Genomic DNA, 17139 nt, shown 5'->3' on the forward strand with positions numbered 1-17139 from the left:
AGTGGGGATGGGAACATTCCCCCGAGGGGGACATAACCACAACCACAGCTCAGCTGTCACTCTGTCAGAGATACAGCAGTGCCGTCATACGCGTGCACAGTATATACGAGAATGCAAATGAGCTGGATGCAGTGAGAGCAATGGAGACTGACTAGAGAAGAGCCTGCACAGGATCGCGTGGTCTCAGTAGAATTAAACCGATCCCTAACTTATTTAATTAAAAAGAATTCCAATATCAACTTTGCAAAGTGTGACAAACAGGAAGTGGAACTTGTGGATGTGACAGCCATGGATAGGCAAGGATTTGGATTTAACTTATAATGTAGACTTTATTCATTCATATACACTTATAAGTCTTCTCCACTGAAAGACTTCAAGTGTAGCCATGATCACATGTTCTGCATGTTTCCACTGTTCTGCTTTCCCTCTGGGGGCGTCTTCCTGAACCTAATACTATGACGTGTCTAGATAAGCACCGCAAAGATGTTTGCTTCAACACATAGGTGATATTCTGATTCAGAATACTAAATGTGTTTCGCATTTGTGTAACCTGTATAGTGCCCTGGAGGCAGTCACTTTCTCTTTGCTTCATTCCTCCTAGTGCAGATGGTGCTCTTCTGTTAATTTAACAACACCAACGTTTAAAAGTACAGGAAGCTCCAGGTCACAGGACCATTCATTTCATGTAGTATAAAAGGCCTACTTGCTCCACCACCCAATAAATAAAGAAAATGTACAAGCCAAAATGTCTGCTGTGAAAAAGGCCTTTTGCCAAGCAAGGAGGGTCTGCCAAAAGTTGCGTACAGAAATAAGGAAATCATCTATTGAAGTAGTTTACAGTAATCTGACTTTGTAACCAAAGAACTGCATCTCAGACAACGTATGGCCGTCTACAAGTATGCAAACAGAAACACATGACTAAGACAGACAGTGAAACAAGGTTCTGGAAAACAAAATGCCAATGGAACCTGAAAAGAGAGAACACAGAGTCAACAACACTGTATCTGCCAGGCTTTCCTGAGGCCTCGCATTTCTGTGCCAGGATCAGCCTCGGGGACGCATGATGACTGGTGTCAGTGGAGCGCAGCTCACCTTATCTTCCCTCTCTCACAACTGGTTGGTTGAGTTAAGCTGTAACAACACAGACAGATAAAGAGACGCCCAGGACCGTGTCAGCTGTCTGCTTTATCTGTGTGATGACAGGGGACCCTGGCTACTAACCAGCCACACACACACACACACACAGACTCAACCGCTCCTCTACAGATCGGAGGAGCTGATGTTCAATTACTCACATTAACTCGCTTTTCTCAATTATGTTCGCAGCACGGTGGCTCAGGTGGGGATGGGACGGGCGAAGAGGCTCTGGAGCCTGCGAGAAATCTCAATTTTTCCACTGTGTTTACACAGAGCAGTTGTCTGAGCTGTGCTCTGCAGCAGCTTCCTGCTTCATGTTTATACAGTATAGCACACATTCACACTTCTTCTGGTGGTACCTGAGCAACTGGGGGCCATACATACAACGTCACCACTTACCATACCGTTTATGTCTCATAATCTGATCTGTTTATCTGTTTCAATTCATTGGTTCCTTTCTCACTGTCCTAAAAGTTCCCATGAAACAGTTTCACCCAACTCAGTGAATACATTTATATTGTGTTTTGTGCAGTATTACGGCTGTGGCGCAGAGGCAGAGCGGGTCGTCCCCTAATCGGAAGGTTGTTGGTATGACCCCCGGCTCCTCCTACTGTCGAAGTATCCTTGAGCAAGATACTGAACCCCAAATTGCTCCCAATGCTGTGCACTGGTGTGTGAATGTGTGTAAAAGCGCTTTGAGTGGTCGAAAGACTAGAAAGGTGCTATACAAGCACAGGTCCATTTACCATTTTAATCAGTGAGGCCTGGCCCTCAGAAACACTCTGCTCTGATGGCGTCATAAGCGAAACTAGTATGCATTAAAAAAAAGTATCGTTAACCAGTAAATGACAACCCTTAAAATACCATAAAGAATATCTTTACTTGTTTGCCCCTTTGTTGGGCCAGATACTGCTGTATAGGTGACGTACAGTGCAAGACAGTAACATTGATAACAGATCGTCTGCAAACCATTGCTCTATGTGGAACAGTGTTTACTCTGACAGAGGAGGTTTAATAAAACCCTTTTGATCAGACGAAAATGTCTAAACATGATGATTACTACGTGAGATCTGAAGTTAAAATTAGCATCTTATTGTGATATCCAAATAGATACATGGACTTTATCTGCAGTGGAATTATTCTGAATACAAGGCTGCCTTTCTACATGCTGCACAGCAACACTTTCCCTGTCTGAAGTCTTTGTCTTTTACAGCCTTCATTACCATGAACACACACACACTGTACTTTATTTTGACTCCACATACACCGTCCTGCTGCCCCAAATACTCACTACATCACCAAATGTGGATTCATCTGGGTCTGAAAATAGATTTGTAGTGTGTGGTTGCCCATGATGCTGTCAGCGCTCAACCACTGTGGTTTTCTATAGGCTGACGCTTTACATCTGGATTGTATTTGTGCCATATATAATTATTTTCAATATGAACATTTCCACCTGTGGAAACTTCCAAAAGTCTTACTCACTCAGAGGTTTAGTATTGCAATTGTTGAAACGGCACCATCCTGAGACACCACTCAAACTTTCACTAGTGAGACTGTAAAAGACTTTGTAAAAATGTTTTTTGTCATATTTGCTGAAACTTTCACAATATCCTGACAGTAGTACATGAGAAATTTATTAAAAAAAAAAAAAAAGAAAGAAAAAGATGGGTGATTGTTAAGTCTCATCCCCAGGGTGTCAAATATGGACAGTTTGGGACCCTTAGACTGAACAATAAAAAAATATCTTCAAGCTTCCAGCCCTAAGCATCTTTCTGTCATTCTTGGCTCTGATTGGTTGTTTTCATTCAGGCCCGGTGGATTCTTGTAAATACCATCAGGAGCACTAGGAGGAGCCAGAGGAACCTGATTATTTCACAGATTATCTGTCTCATGTTCTACTGTCAGGATATAGTGAAAGTTTCAGCAAATATGACAAAAACTTATTTTTATAAGAGTTACCTTAAAAATGAGAATTAACATCAAGGTAACATTACTTATCAACTAAATGAAGGACTGTGTCCTTCCGACTGCAGGTATGTAGGGTGAAACAATCATGTCAGAGGAGGTTGACATGTCTGCAAGATACCCATTCATAAAAGGCCAAGTATGGCTGGACGTATCAGTCTAGTTCTAATGGGTAATGCTCAGGAAGTCAAAGTGTGTTCCTGTGTATGAATGAAGTTTCCTCTTTAAGCGCACAAGAGGAAGTGGTACATTTATTTATGAGTGCAATTGGGTTTCTGTTTGAATAGTGTCTGTGTGGATAGAAGGAATATGTAACTGCCTGATGCGTTTCTCTAAGAGACTGAGCGGCGCTGGAGGAGGATACTGCGGTCCTTCCTCTACAGAACAGGACAGCATATCTAATGAGAGGCTAATCATTCATCCAACACAGAGACATGATGTGCATAGCTGATACACACACTCTGATGCTGACCTCATTCACACACACACACCACTGCAGAGACAGGCTTAGTCAGCTGTAGCAAACTGCAGACAAGAGAAGGGAGGAAATGAATGGGAATGGAGGATGAGAAACAGGCGAAGAGAAAGCGGTGTGGAATCGGTTACAGTGTCAATGTCTGGGCCTCTTCAAACATGGACACTTCTTATCATTGTTTTTAGATGAAATGTCTTGTCAAAAGAGGAGAGCGGGATTTTACAAGCGGGTCACAGACTGAGTTTTAGATACAGGCTACAAAAAGAATGGGTGTTTGCTGCTACAGCACACTTTGATGACCTTACTTGGAAGAATACCCCCAATCCTACTGCACACAAAAAGTACAAGGGCCCCCTTCTTTGTGTTTGATCACCGACCAAAAAAACACTTGGAACCAGCTGCTTAGGTTACATGTGGGTCCTCTACACAAACCCCATCATCCCCTGCTGTATGTATGAGTGCAGTGACTATATGGAATGTGTTTGTGGTAAAAACTGCAGGATAAAAACACCTCTTCAAAAACAGATGGGATTTTTTTGTATCAGAATAAGAGACCTGCACACCATTAAAGCTATCAGATGGCTCTCAATAGCCAGGGACTGAAATAAAGAGCACCTCCACTAACAGAAGAGATGACATTTAATGAAATGTAATATTAGACTTGTTAAGCTTTAGGGAAAACGAGCAGTTCTGCTACATCACACAGCAAAGGCTGTGTATTTAATGAGTGAGGCCACCATCATCCACACTGATAACAAGATACATCAGGGTTTCAGCTCAGCAGGTGACTCATCAAACACACTTCACAGTAATTATTTAGAGCAAAGTGTCAGTGTCGGGGAGAAGAGGACAGAAAGAAATCTTGGGAAAAATGTAAAACAAACAGCTCAATTAGTCACAATCAGCTGCTCATGTGTAGGAAAAAAAGCTCACCGCTGCACTGCAGGTCAGACACCAAGTCAGTCTGATAATCACCAGTGGGACAAGTCTTACGCCTTGATTCCACGGCTCTGTGACACTGACCCCACCAGGAGCATTTATAATACAGAGCGTTTTGCCCACCTGATTTGTTTGATTGTTGATTTGGTCATTTTCCCTCAATTTATGCACTTCTACCATGGGTAAGTGGGCTACGTAGTTAAAGTGTTTCCTGTTTGTCAGCGGGAGTCTGCACAGGGTGTTTTATTTTGAAAACTGACCAGATTCTCTATGCCGTTTGTGTCCAAAGTAAAAAAGCCTTGTTTCTGGGAAGTGAGTCTTTATCTATTTCTTTTAAAATCTTATCAAGCCTGTTTTGCATTAGAAAAGTACTTTCATTTTTTCAAGAAAATCAATCTAACTGTGTCTTATTAAGATATTACAGCTAATATTGAGCTAGATTTAAGTTACAACAATGGTTTGAATAATATCCCAGCAGAGGAACTAAAACTAGAACTACTTGTTTTCCTTATTTTAAGAGTAAGACCACTTTACCTTCTCAGTTCAAGAGAAAGCGGTCTGGTCCCAGTGTTGGAAATGAAACAGCTGTTTAGTTTTTCATCGTTTTAATAAAAAATGATAAAAATAAAAATGATTTTACCCCACTGGCATTTATTTGCTCAACACAAGCAAATGTGATTATAACTAAGAATATTTGGCTTGTTTTCACAAGGGCTGTTTTTGCAGTGTATCCTATGTCAAAAATAGACTAGTCGTGTATTCTCCACAGGGTAGAGCGGAGAGCTGTCTAGAACAGCAACGATCAGCTCCAACACCTGTGGAATCAAGCCGTTAAGGCGGGGACACACGTTGCGACTGCTGAGCTAATTCTGAATACGATTTTGGTTGAGTATGTTCCATTCTAGATCAGGTGACAGTTGGCAGATACAATCATACAGATTCTAATCTCTAAGTATTCAGATCAGGTGGCAGCCAGTTGTTCATGAAGATTTTTTAAAACATGTTTTGACTGACATGGGCGACCGACAGTGCCACTTGTGTGTCGCCCGAGGGAGACGTACCGCTGATGAACAGCCTGAGCTGAAGTCACCTCCAGTTCCCTCTGTAGGCTCTACAGTCCTACATGCCTCTCCTTCCAGGATTTCATCATTCTTTCTTGGCCTTCGCAGGCTGCTGGTCACGTCCATGTTTGTTTCAGTACGAGAACAGGCAACAGTTGGTGCTCTCGGTTGGATCTGCAGGGTTGTCCAGAAGTCCAGTGTTCACTGACCAGTGGTGTATTTACGCAGTCGAAAGGTTTATGCTACTTCCCAATTGTCAAAGACTAAAAGGATCTGTGGAGGTTGGTGGAAACAATCTTTTATGTGTGGTTTGTCCATTCTTTGTAAGTTTCAGCTAGTCTTCAGGTTTGTCCCAAGCTTTACCCAGTAGAGTCTGCATAAAGTTGAAGTTAGTTTAAAGGTTCCTTAACCAATGTCCTGTTCATGTGTAAAACAAAACCAAGCATCATGTCTCCTGGGATAGAAGATCAATCTCTAGTTTTATGTTGATTTTCTTATTGTACAGAAAAGTATGGAAAACAAGGGCAGCACCTTGGTAGTAATTTCTAATTTGGTTACAAAGGTAGTGCAGATGAGGGGTGTGGGGGCTCACTGCACAGATAAATGACCATCCCACATTCAGCTGCATGCAACTTTGACCTCACAAACTTCAAAAAAATGTGCAGAAAAGGAGCATGGGGGAAATCAATTTGACATAGTATATTTTCAGTGTGATTCAGTGTAAAAGTAAACCCAATATTCATACAAATGTACAATAAAGGAGTATGATTACCTTCTTTCTGGTATAAAGCAAGTAAGAGCTGCAGAAAGTGTGAAAAGTGTTTCACAATCAGCCAGTATGGAGAGGAGGGCTGGCTAAAGAGACGGCGAATAATTAGTATTTCCATAGTGGCGTCTCCCTGCAGGGGCCTGCAGGAATCTTTAAAGGCCTCCCCTGCTTCTCGGTCAATCTCAACACAATTTACCATTCTATTCAGTTTTCTTCCTCAAAACAATCTATGAGCTTAAAAGACAATGATTTTCCAAAACAGTTTTTCTTGTTCCCCGGGGATTCTTCCAATGTAGCAGGCACCACCGCACAGAGCTCGAGTGATCTGACAGATCACAATATCTACAGCTAGTTCTTTTACAGGAGCACAAAGTGGCCCTAAGCAGCCCCTTACTGCAGTAAATGTTCCATTAGACATACAACCACATAATCCCTGATAGAATCATAGCAATGGATGGTACACTTGTGTGTGCTTGTGTACAGACCTGCCGTCTGTATCTGTGTAAATCGAGATTCTCAAAGCCTATGTGATCTATAAAACCATGTAGTGGTTGAGTCTAACCTGTGGTTAGATGCTATCCTGTTAGCTCTTTAATGAGATTATCACACAAAGCAGAGTGGGATTGACTTTTACTTAAATCCATGTGAGTTCCAGTTTTCAAATTCAACACTTTATCTAACACAAACATTTTCAAGGCAGAATGAAAATAGATTTAATTTAGGTTCATTTTGTGTCTTAACTGGACCAAAACAGGGGCCAGTGCCCTAATTCAGCACCACCCTACCCATGACATACTGCTAACCCTAATGTTTTTATCCATTCTAATATGGACATTTTCAGTGCAGTTTTCTCGCTATGTGTTTACACAGGGACGCAGTTACGTGAGCATTAGCCTACTTTTTTAAATACCCCTAAGCGTTCCCTACTCTACCTCTGATTGGCTCTGACCCTGACAATTTTTTTCTAACCATCTCACTCTTTATGCCTGAACCTAACCACCTGAACCAATGAAGGCAACAAACTCAAGCCAGTCAGGGTACAGATGCAGGGGTGTGTCTTTGCGGAATGCTGGAGAGAAAAAACATCAAGAGTTACGCAGGTTTAAGGGTGCGTACCTAGACTCAGCAGGAGGTGCCGGTATGTAGTAAAAAGTAAGGGGACTCGTGAACAAAGTGGCAGTACTCAGTACCTGTGAGTTCAGGCACTGGCCTCGTGCCTAAATGAAATTTAAATGATATCTTCACTGTGTTTTAAAAGCCAATATGATTGGATGGTGGTACCTAACCAGTGGTGTCTGTGCATACCCACTATATCACATATACTGTATATATGCCTTTATTAGATGGCTGATAGTAGAGGAAGGACAGGAAATGGGAGATGGTAAATGCAGTCTTTTATTGATCGGTAATTGATATAGTCAGTGAGCACTGGGCTAATTTCTTTATGCAACTAAATAAGCAAGCTAGTCTGTGTTACAATATATGAACAAAGGTATGTAGACAACCAAAACTTACATGACTTTCCCAAACTCCTGTCCAGATTCTTCTTGCCATATAGTTTACGTTGTGGAAGCCCATCAGCTAGTTACCAAGGCAAATTCTTTGTATGTGAAAACCTACTTGGCAATAAACCTGATTCTGTTAAGAATGAGCAATAAAATGACCAAATGATCACAGAATTCGTCGAGTCCAACATTTTGTCTTTGGCAGGCTGAAAGCTATAGAGTGACACACACTCTAAGTCAACTGTGTCTTCAAAAGTAAACAGCGCTAACAGCATGGCTGCTCTCTAATATTACACACGCGAGGGAGGATGACGAGCAGGTTGAGTGTCCTTGACGGTAACAGTGAATACGTCTCCAGATCTGTAACCTTGAGCTGAAATGAAGAAGACACCTCTGGTGAGACAGCACCGTTGTGGAAATATTTCGGCTATTCTAAGTCAGACGTGTGCATTACAAACAAAGATGGCAACACAGTAGAGTAATACAGCGACCTTGTTTTATCATTCGTTGTCATCATGAAACAGTCAATGCTTGTGGTATTTCTCAGTTGTAAAGCCTCAGCCTCAAGCACAGCATGCAAAGCCACCACATGCTGCAAAGAAGTTAAAACACACTGCATTTTTAAAATAGCTGTTAGATAGCAGGAGTAATAACTGTATTCATATTTTAGTTGTGGTGTTGATCACATTTAGACTGCGTCGTCCCTCCTCTCAGTGTCTGCTTGTGTACAAACTAATGCAGCTTTTAGTCTGAGCAGTGAGTTGCTGGCTGAACAGCTGGTGTGCCCACTAGCCGGCTGTTTCACTGCAGGATGCTTCCTGATAACAAACTGGACCTCCTCCCATTTATCTGTAGGAGAACACAGCTACAGTATAGCTGGCTAGGATGCTGCAGGGCTGGACTGCAGACCTGAACTACAAGCCAGACCACTTCACACAAGCCACACCTCACCCAAACATACCAGAGGAAAGGGACTGGACCACAGAGGCGCTTTCTGATATTGTGTGCCTTATAAATAAAGAGTCAGGCTATACTTTTTTACTCTCAGAAATATGTCAGTCTTCTCAGAGTCTAGTAATAGTGGATCTAAGATACCTTGCATGATACACTGGGGATTCCACACAAACACAGGATGTTCTGCAAGACACACAGGTGGAACTTCGGCCCTGAGGTTAAAAATCGAGCTGCAAACTTTTAGCATCCAGAGATCAAAAACACCACAAAGGATTTACACTGTGGTGGCAGACCGTGTTTGGTTTGAGTGGAGAGCAAATTGAGATGCAGAGCTGCAGAAGCATGTAATGAAACTGAACACTGCCTTTTGCCTCAGCTGTGCTGTGGACACGCACAGGGCTGCGGATGCAGCATCGACTCCAGTGGCAGCTGCCGAGCTGTTTGTACGGCCTGTGTGTGTACACGGCACCAGTGATTGTACCGCTGTGCGTGTCAGACAAGCTGAACATGATGGTGTGTCTGCCATTATGAAGCAGATGCGCTATAATGATGCAATTTCATGAATCTTCTTAACATTTCTAAATTGGATGTTGGTGTATAGTCTCCACTTACAGGTAAAAACAGTCTTACCTTGCACATAGAAGAATGATTTTAAACAGCCCCACAAATGTAGCTACACTGATTTTCAAAGTGGAAAAGAAAGAGAAGTGGTACTGGATCGGTTTTTGGTTTTGACAGATTCCTCCTGATGTGGAGCATTAAGTATGTATTCTCATACTTAAACGTCCATTCTCAGCCCATTTAAACAACTTGAGTCATAAGTGATTTCTAAGTAGCTGGTTTAAGTCTTGTCTCAATAGTGGCTAACAATGCCATGAAACGCCTGCTTTAATCTTGAAAGCTGATTGGTAGAAGACTCCTGCAGTCTGTGGGTGAATTGTGTTTCTGCTGATTCTGACATGTACACTTTGTTGGCTTTTGGATTGATCATCTCTGTAGTAAAGCTTCAATTTCTATTAGTTGATTCTGGTTGGAAAGGAGCTGACAGGCAGCACAGCTCAGGAGTCAAGAACATACTCCTCTATTTTTTCCTCTGTCCATCACTGAGAGACTAGCTGAGGGCAAAGTGAGGGTAATGTATGTATGTATGTATGTATTTATATTGTCCATTTTACTGACATCTTTAGGTTTTGTCTTGTGGCAGCATTAGACACACAAGTAGACGAGAAATCTTTGATGAAACTGATATAGGACTCCTGTTTATGACTTTGAGGCAGTACGGTTCTCAGAACTGTAACAGCTGCAGAGTTATGAGAGAGAAAAATAAGAGTCACCGCAGGGAATACCTCACCAACACCAAAAAAACATCTTTTCTGCCTCTAACTAAAACAGAAGTTGTCTGTTTAAGTCTTAATCCTGAAAAAAGCAGCTCAGCAGAATCCTTCACTCAGACTCAAATTACTTGCCACTGGCCAAACCAGGAGAACATCTCCAATATTGTAACATGTGCTGCAAAGACCAACAGTCTTTCCATCCTGACTGACATTTAATGTTTGTATTAACATCACTGATGTCACTGGTCAGTCATGGAAAAATAATGCAGCGCAGTGTTTCTTGCACACAAAACCGGAATTACCTGTAAGGGGGTCCCGGGGTAAAATTTTGCTGGTGGGCCCTTATTGACATACCCCACTGCCACCATCACCATCACCACCACCTGTGCATTAGTTCCCCATTCAGAACAGTACTCAATGTAGCTTATACAGTACGAGGCACTTGAGCGCAGAGATCAAGAAACCAACAAGTTCTCCTCGACAGGAACACTTCATAACATTTGTGCTTGGCTGGAATTACTCCCTGCGTACAAAGCATGGATTCCCTGGAAAATAGTTCAGCAGAGGTGGTAAGCCACCCAGACTGACACATCTAGGCTCTCTTATCAGTTTAGATAGTAGGCCACATAGTAGAGTCACATTCATTCAATATATATATTTTTAGGTGAGATGGCCGGCCTCTGCTTTAAACCACTAAAAGGCAGAATTGATGCTAATAAAGCAAAGCAAGGGTTGCTTCACAGATAAGTTTAAATGTTGTAATTTTGATGTTGTTCCAAAGTGAGAATTTACTGCTTTCCCTTGTCACAAATGACAGTTCTAACTAACTAGTGGCAGCAACAAGTACAGTTAGCATATGCAACAGCACACCGGTAAGTGACTTCCTGTGTTACAAGAGAAAAGGTCTGTGTTGTAACAATCCTCTGAGACTTTGGTCCTGGTGACAAGGTGCAGCTACGGAGCGGATTTGGACGTTGTTTTTGTTTTTCTGCGACTAATGAAAAGTGGGTTGACTAAGAAAACAGTTAAGTAGACTGTTAGGGGACAGCCCTGCTTATCAGAGGGTTTTTCAACTTATTTCTTGAGTGTATGACTCATGACCAGATCAAATGTGTGGAGGAATATAAATCAGGGTTTTAAACTGGCTTTGTTGATCTGTCAGGGTATAACCTGCTCCAAACTCAAGATGTCTGACATTACTGGACTGAGATCAGTTATTTAGTAAAAGCTGAATGCATCAGTCTATAGCCCCATGGTGTAATGCTGACAAGTGTACTCCATTGTTTTCAGCTCTGGATAATAGTATGAAATATGGCAAACATTAGTCCACACTTAACAACAACAATACTCTTGCTCAGGTCTAATCACTTGTTGAGGGACAAGTTTTGTCATTAATGTCATTTTATGAAATTAACAAAAAGGGGTTCATTTGCATCAACCTAACATGACAAATAATTCATGATGTTTTTTTTGCCTGTTTTGACAGCTGGATGCAGATCGCCGTAGTAACACTGAGCTCAGTGTCTGTCATCCTCCTTTGAGAAAGCGAACCAGCGCCTCGCAGGCAGACAATGAAAGCCGAGTTGCGTTTGAGTCAATCATATCTACACCCTGATAGTCATGGATGGATTTACATTTCTCTCATTCAGCCCCATTCTGCAGCCGTACTTTCTTCTGCCTTATTGCTTTCATTTCACTGATAGATCTTTACTGATATTCACTGGGAAGTTATTCCTCTGGAACACACAAAGTCTTGGTGGGATTAAGAGAGAGAGAGAGAGAGAGAGAGAGAGAGAGAGAGAGAGAGAGAGAGAGAGAGAGAGAATTAATGATAGAGAGAGAGCGAGAGAGCGTGGCCAATTCCCCCTTGGAATCCACACATTGTTTCCCTTCAGCCGATGGGGGATTCTTATCAAAACGCTGCCAGGACTATCATGAAAGGATATGGTAATTATGGAAAAAACACACACACACACACACACACACACACACACACACACACACACACACACACACACACACACACACACACACACACACACACACACACACACACACACACAGTGTGTGTGCCAGGAAGGCCGACCAAGCACCGGGCTAATATAATGTGTCTGGTGTGGGGGCTATTTACATACCCTTCCAGAGCGCTTGTCACATTCAATTAATTACTCCCTGGCAGGGTGACAAAGATGATTAAAAAGAATGATGAAAAATATTTCCTCGCATGGCTCAAAAAAAATCCACTAAGTCCTTTTAAAATGAAGCCAAATGATCTCTAAAACAAGGCATGCCGTCTTAGTAAAAGTTAAAGGTGTTTTTTTTCATTCCCAAGAGGGATTACAGTGCCATTCCTTCTATTGAGGAAGGGAATGCAGAAAATGAGCCAGAGAGGATGTTTGTAGGAGCGGCTGTGATCATGAGCTGTGCTTTATTCAGGCGGGGGGGAAAAAAAGAGAGCTGAAGCCTGTGGGGTAATGAGCGTCCGTTCATAACCCCTTGCATCTGATGTCTTTCAGCGAACGCAGCCTATTTAACACTGTCAGATCAATTAGCAGGTGAAGAAAGGGCTGGGGAGACGTGGAGCCTTTTGTTCAAACAGACACTGTGTGCGAGGAGGTACAGTGCGGTTTAAGGGAGTTTATCACGGCAGAAGGTTTTAATGTTCACAATGAGCGACTGTGCTTCGCTTATTGCACAAAAGAGCAGGCTGAATTGGGATTGTTGTGGTAAAACGTGTAGCCTGAATCAAACACCCGGGGATGTGACAGCCTTGTGGGGGAATTGGGAGCTGTTAGAGTGAGGCAAATACCCCAAGGGGCATATGAATACAGAAATCTACATTTCAAGTAGCGCCGCGCCTCCGCCGGCTCATATCTCCGCCTGAAGCTGAAATGCGCTCGAGCAGCCTGAGCCTAATTTTTCACTTATGGCTGAGGACTCCTGACTGCAGCAGCGCTCAATCCATTCGTCACGAGGGCTCCTTTCAGCGTGGACATCCTTCAAGGATGCCTCCCTTTACACAAAAATGTCATTTGCTGTACAAACGTCTGCCCATGAAATTTCTTTTCCCCCCTCTGCTGTTTGGCCCTTTGTCAGGAAACATAATGGTTTGCTTCAGCCAGATTAGCCTTGTCTTTGAGATTGGAGAGCTGACAAACAGACTACGACGTGCTGAGGAGGACTGTGACAGATAGTACCTTCATGTGAACAGGTTATTTTCTGTCATTCCTCCCAGACGAGCAGCGGGGTTGAGGAATTGTTCTATTGTGACAGGTGAGAGGCTCAACCTCCATTTATGTAGCTGTCTGCCGATACAAAGGGGAAATGGATTTTTTATCACCTCTCAAAATGTTACATCTTTCTGACGAGTTAACATAGTGAGCCATGTGACATTTGTCAAAAATTACAATGGAAGAGAGGAGATTCTTCAGAGTTTATAATCTATGCAAACAATGGGTGCAGCTGTTCTCTTGAGAGGTTTCTTCACAAAAAAAAAGCTTCAAATTGTTGCAATCATCCATTTCACACCATCCAGGTGAAATTATGGTTAATAAAGTTAGATCACATTGGTAAAGAGGCAAGGCTGAACTGATATGTGATTGTATATTGATGGCTGGTGTTAATTACATATCTGCCAGTAGACCTGACCCAATTTAAATCTCAAAATGAGGTCAGTTTTGGGCCAGGTGTCACTTAAATCTAGAAATTATCTTTCACAATACTAATTCTGGCAACTCAAAGGGTATGTGGCAACACAAGTAAGGATCCAATACCAGTGGGGGGTTTTTTCACAAATTTAAAATGATTAACTATATACCTCATTGTATGGAATCCACTGGGATCAGTTGTATGTAAGGTAAAATGAAGCCAGAGATGGCTGTGGCACTGAAGGACCAGTCTCTACCAGTCTGACTAAAATCTGTATTCAAGGAAGCTCCATCAGATTGTATTTCTCCTGCTGATAGCTCTCCATGTCCACAGTGAAACCAGAAAGCTCACAGTTAAACTGGTGGCCTTTATTGATCATCACAGAGTGATAGACATGTAAAAGCTTTTAAAAAGACAGACAGTGCTTCAGGGTTGGTATTTCCTATCCTATTTTTAAATGGTCGGGTCCATCTTAGGTTTGGGTGGGATTGCCCGTCCCAGTCTGCCAGATCGGTATCGGCCCAGATACTGACTTTGGAAGTGCATCGAGTATTGTCCAGACAATGATGATCTATATTAAACAGCGTTCCGTACTACTCTGTTCATTTGTTGCCGTGAGTTCATTTTAATGCATTAAACCACTTCTGCTACTCATCAGTTTCTGGACACATTTCACAACAGATGCATTTTATGTAGTGGTAGGCCTTTACTGTGAAATAGGAAGCCATTCCGGGTTAGCTAACATTATCAAAATCCGACAAGATGATACAATAGTTAGAACTTCTTTGCAACTATGCATGGACAAATATTGGAACAAAACCGAGGACTCAAGTTACGTCTTATCAACAATGACTTTTTAGCGACAGGAGTAAGTAAATCTAGAGATGGCCTAATCCGATTCACTTGGCTGGTTTCAGCGTTGATCATGCCCTAAACTGAGCAGATCGGGTAACAGCCAGATGTGACTGATCCACATTAAATAAGAAGCATTCATTCAGTGCAACTGAATGGCAGGTATCATATGGACACTCACTAGAGTTTAGGTACAATATTGGGAAAAAAGCACTGGAAGGGTGGATACAGAGTAATAAGTACTATGTAATGTTCGTTCAGCAAGTTGGCTTTGGTTTTGTGAGAAAAAAAGACAAAAGACAGATCCATGCGCAGGTGAAGTGATTAGATGAAGAGCTGTGTGATGAATCTAAATGACGCCTTCTGCCTCAGCTGTTCTGTGACACAGGGGATGAGTACACCAAAGAGTCTGATTATTGTTTGTCACCGCAGCTCAGAGCAGTTTGTAAGGTCACCAGTAATCCTACAGCACAAGTGCATGTTATACATATTAGACAACTTAACGTGATGGTGTGCCTGCCCTTAGGTCAGCATATGGTAGAAATGGAACTGGGGTTGATTTATTATAACAACAATATCTTCTAAACTGCCTAGAACTGTATAAGTAAAATCTGCACACGCCTAAAGGGTGTGTGAATGCCTCCACTCACAGTCGAGAAGTTTAGTTACAGGCTCCTGGTAACTTATTGATCTCAATGTGTTTTACACAGCGAGGTTTATAGATTTTAAATTTGGGGAAAAGAGCCCTGAGTTGAGGTATCAATTCTGCTACTGGAAGAGAAGACAGTGGATCAGTGCATCTCTACTTTTTGGGCTGGGTAAAAATATCTGCAGAGACTAAATCCAGCTGTGGCCAACATTTCCCACAAGCCTGGGATGCATGCATCAGTGAGTTTCCCCTGCGTCCTCAGCCCTACAGGAAATGCCTGGACTTCAGTGACTTGTTGCCTGCACTGCTCACAGTTAGTAGGATTCCCACTCATTTCAAGAATTCAACAGTCAACTTTCAAACAAAATATGCACCTAGGTTTAACTAGGCAAGCTGAGAGACTGAATTGAATTGAAGAGAACTGAACACAATTAAAACATTTCCAGGACAACATTGATTATTTTCAGGATATTTGTTGATTTTAATCAATTTCCGGGTGTTTCCATGACAGGAAAACTAGTCTCTATATGTCCAGGTTTTTCAGGAGGCACGGGAGTAAGAGGATGCATCTCAACCTTCCCCTATCCTGCTACGACTACTCCCATAAGTCACCAGTTTGAGAAGAATACAAAACGCTGACTCAGTGAAAACCCCACACAATGAAAGCTCTTACTCAGATCTTGATTGGCAGCAGCGTACAGCACCTCCGTCTTTCACCACGCTCCGACTCGGGAGGAAAATAAACCATGCAAACCAGTCGAGCCACAGCGGAGTGCCTTTCCCACCCTTAGGGAGTGTGAGCAAGCACAACACTGTTGCTACAGTGACCCTAATGGTAAACACTGCCAATCAGGTCAAACGCACAGACATTTATTTATTTCATTTTTTTTAAACCCGAGTCAGATTCACGCCTCGGACTTGCTTACAAGGTCCATTCATTAAGCTTCAGCCTGAGCAAACAGCGGTGCAAATATGGCACAATAATCTACCATTGCTATTCATGTGACTCAGTGAGCCGGTACAATCCATTCACACAGCTCACACAGGCTCACACAGGCTCACACACACACACACACACACACACACACACACACACACACACACTCACACTCACACACACACTCACACACACACACACACACACACACACACACACACACACACACACACACACACACACACACTCACACTCACACACACACTCACACACACACTCACACACACACACAAAAGTGCCTCAGGTGTCAGAGCAAATAGCCCCTTCTAAAAACACACAATCGACAGGCTCCTACCTGCAATTTGGTGGCGGGTCCAAGGTTATCTCTGCTAGCTCCTTCTGGATTCTGCAACAAGAGGAAGATCTGTGTTATAATCACACTCTCAAACACACACACACACACACACACACACACACACACACAAAACACAGACAGTTATATAAATCCTGCCTGTAAAATCAATCTGTAAAGTGTACACACTGAATACCTCATTGATTTTCTAATGAGCTCCTGAGCGCTGGGAATGGATGCAGGAATAAGTCCCTTCACGCAAGATCAACACAGGGATGCACAGCTGAATATTCGCCATTTTTTAAAAACATGAGCATGAATTGATATCGATGTCAAGAGGGCATGTCGGATAGAGGCATCATATCTGATATATATCTGGGTTAATTAATTTTGCTGCTGATCATGGTCCTGTCTCAGCCCTCTGCCTTTCAGGAAGCTGCTGGGAGCATTTCCACACCGGGCACATAAAAAAAGGGGTGTAATGAATAGAATAGACTGTAGAGAGGTCAAATTTCTCCCTGGTTAAGTATTCATTACGCAACTATGCCAGTGATTTGCC

General features: G+C 42.4%; 1 protein-coding gene across 1 annotated transcript in view; it reads right to left on the reverse strand.

Annotated features, from left to right (window-relative positions):
* Positions 1-17139, reverse strand: part of LOC127358087 (ubiquitin-conjugating enzyme E2 E2-like) — a 70910-nt gene that overhangs the window by 40348 nt on the left and 13423 nt on the right. Inside the window, exon 3 of the mRNA XM_051390991.1 lies at positions 16584-16634. Coding sequence (XP_051246951.1) covers positions 16584-16634 — 51 coding nt within the window. The remainder of the gene's footprint in view (positions 1-16583; positions 16635-17139) is intronic.

This window comes from Dicentrarchus labrax, unplaced genomic scaffold (assembly GCF_905237075.1).
Source record: "Dicentrarchus labrax unplaced genomic scaffold, dlabrax2021, whole genome shotgun sequence".
NCBI classification, from domain to species: domain Eukaryota; kingdom Metazoa; phylum Chordata; class Actinopteri; family Moronidae; genus Dicentrarchus; species Dicentrarchus labrax.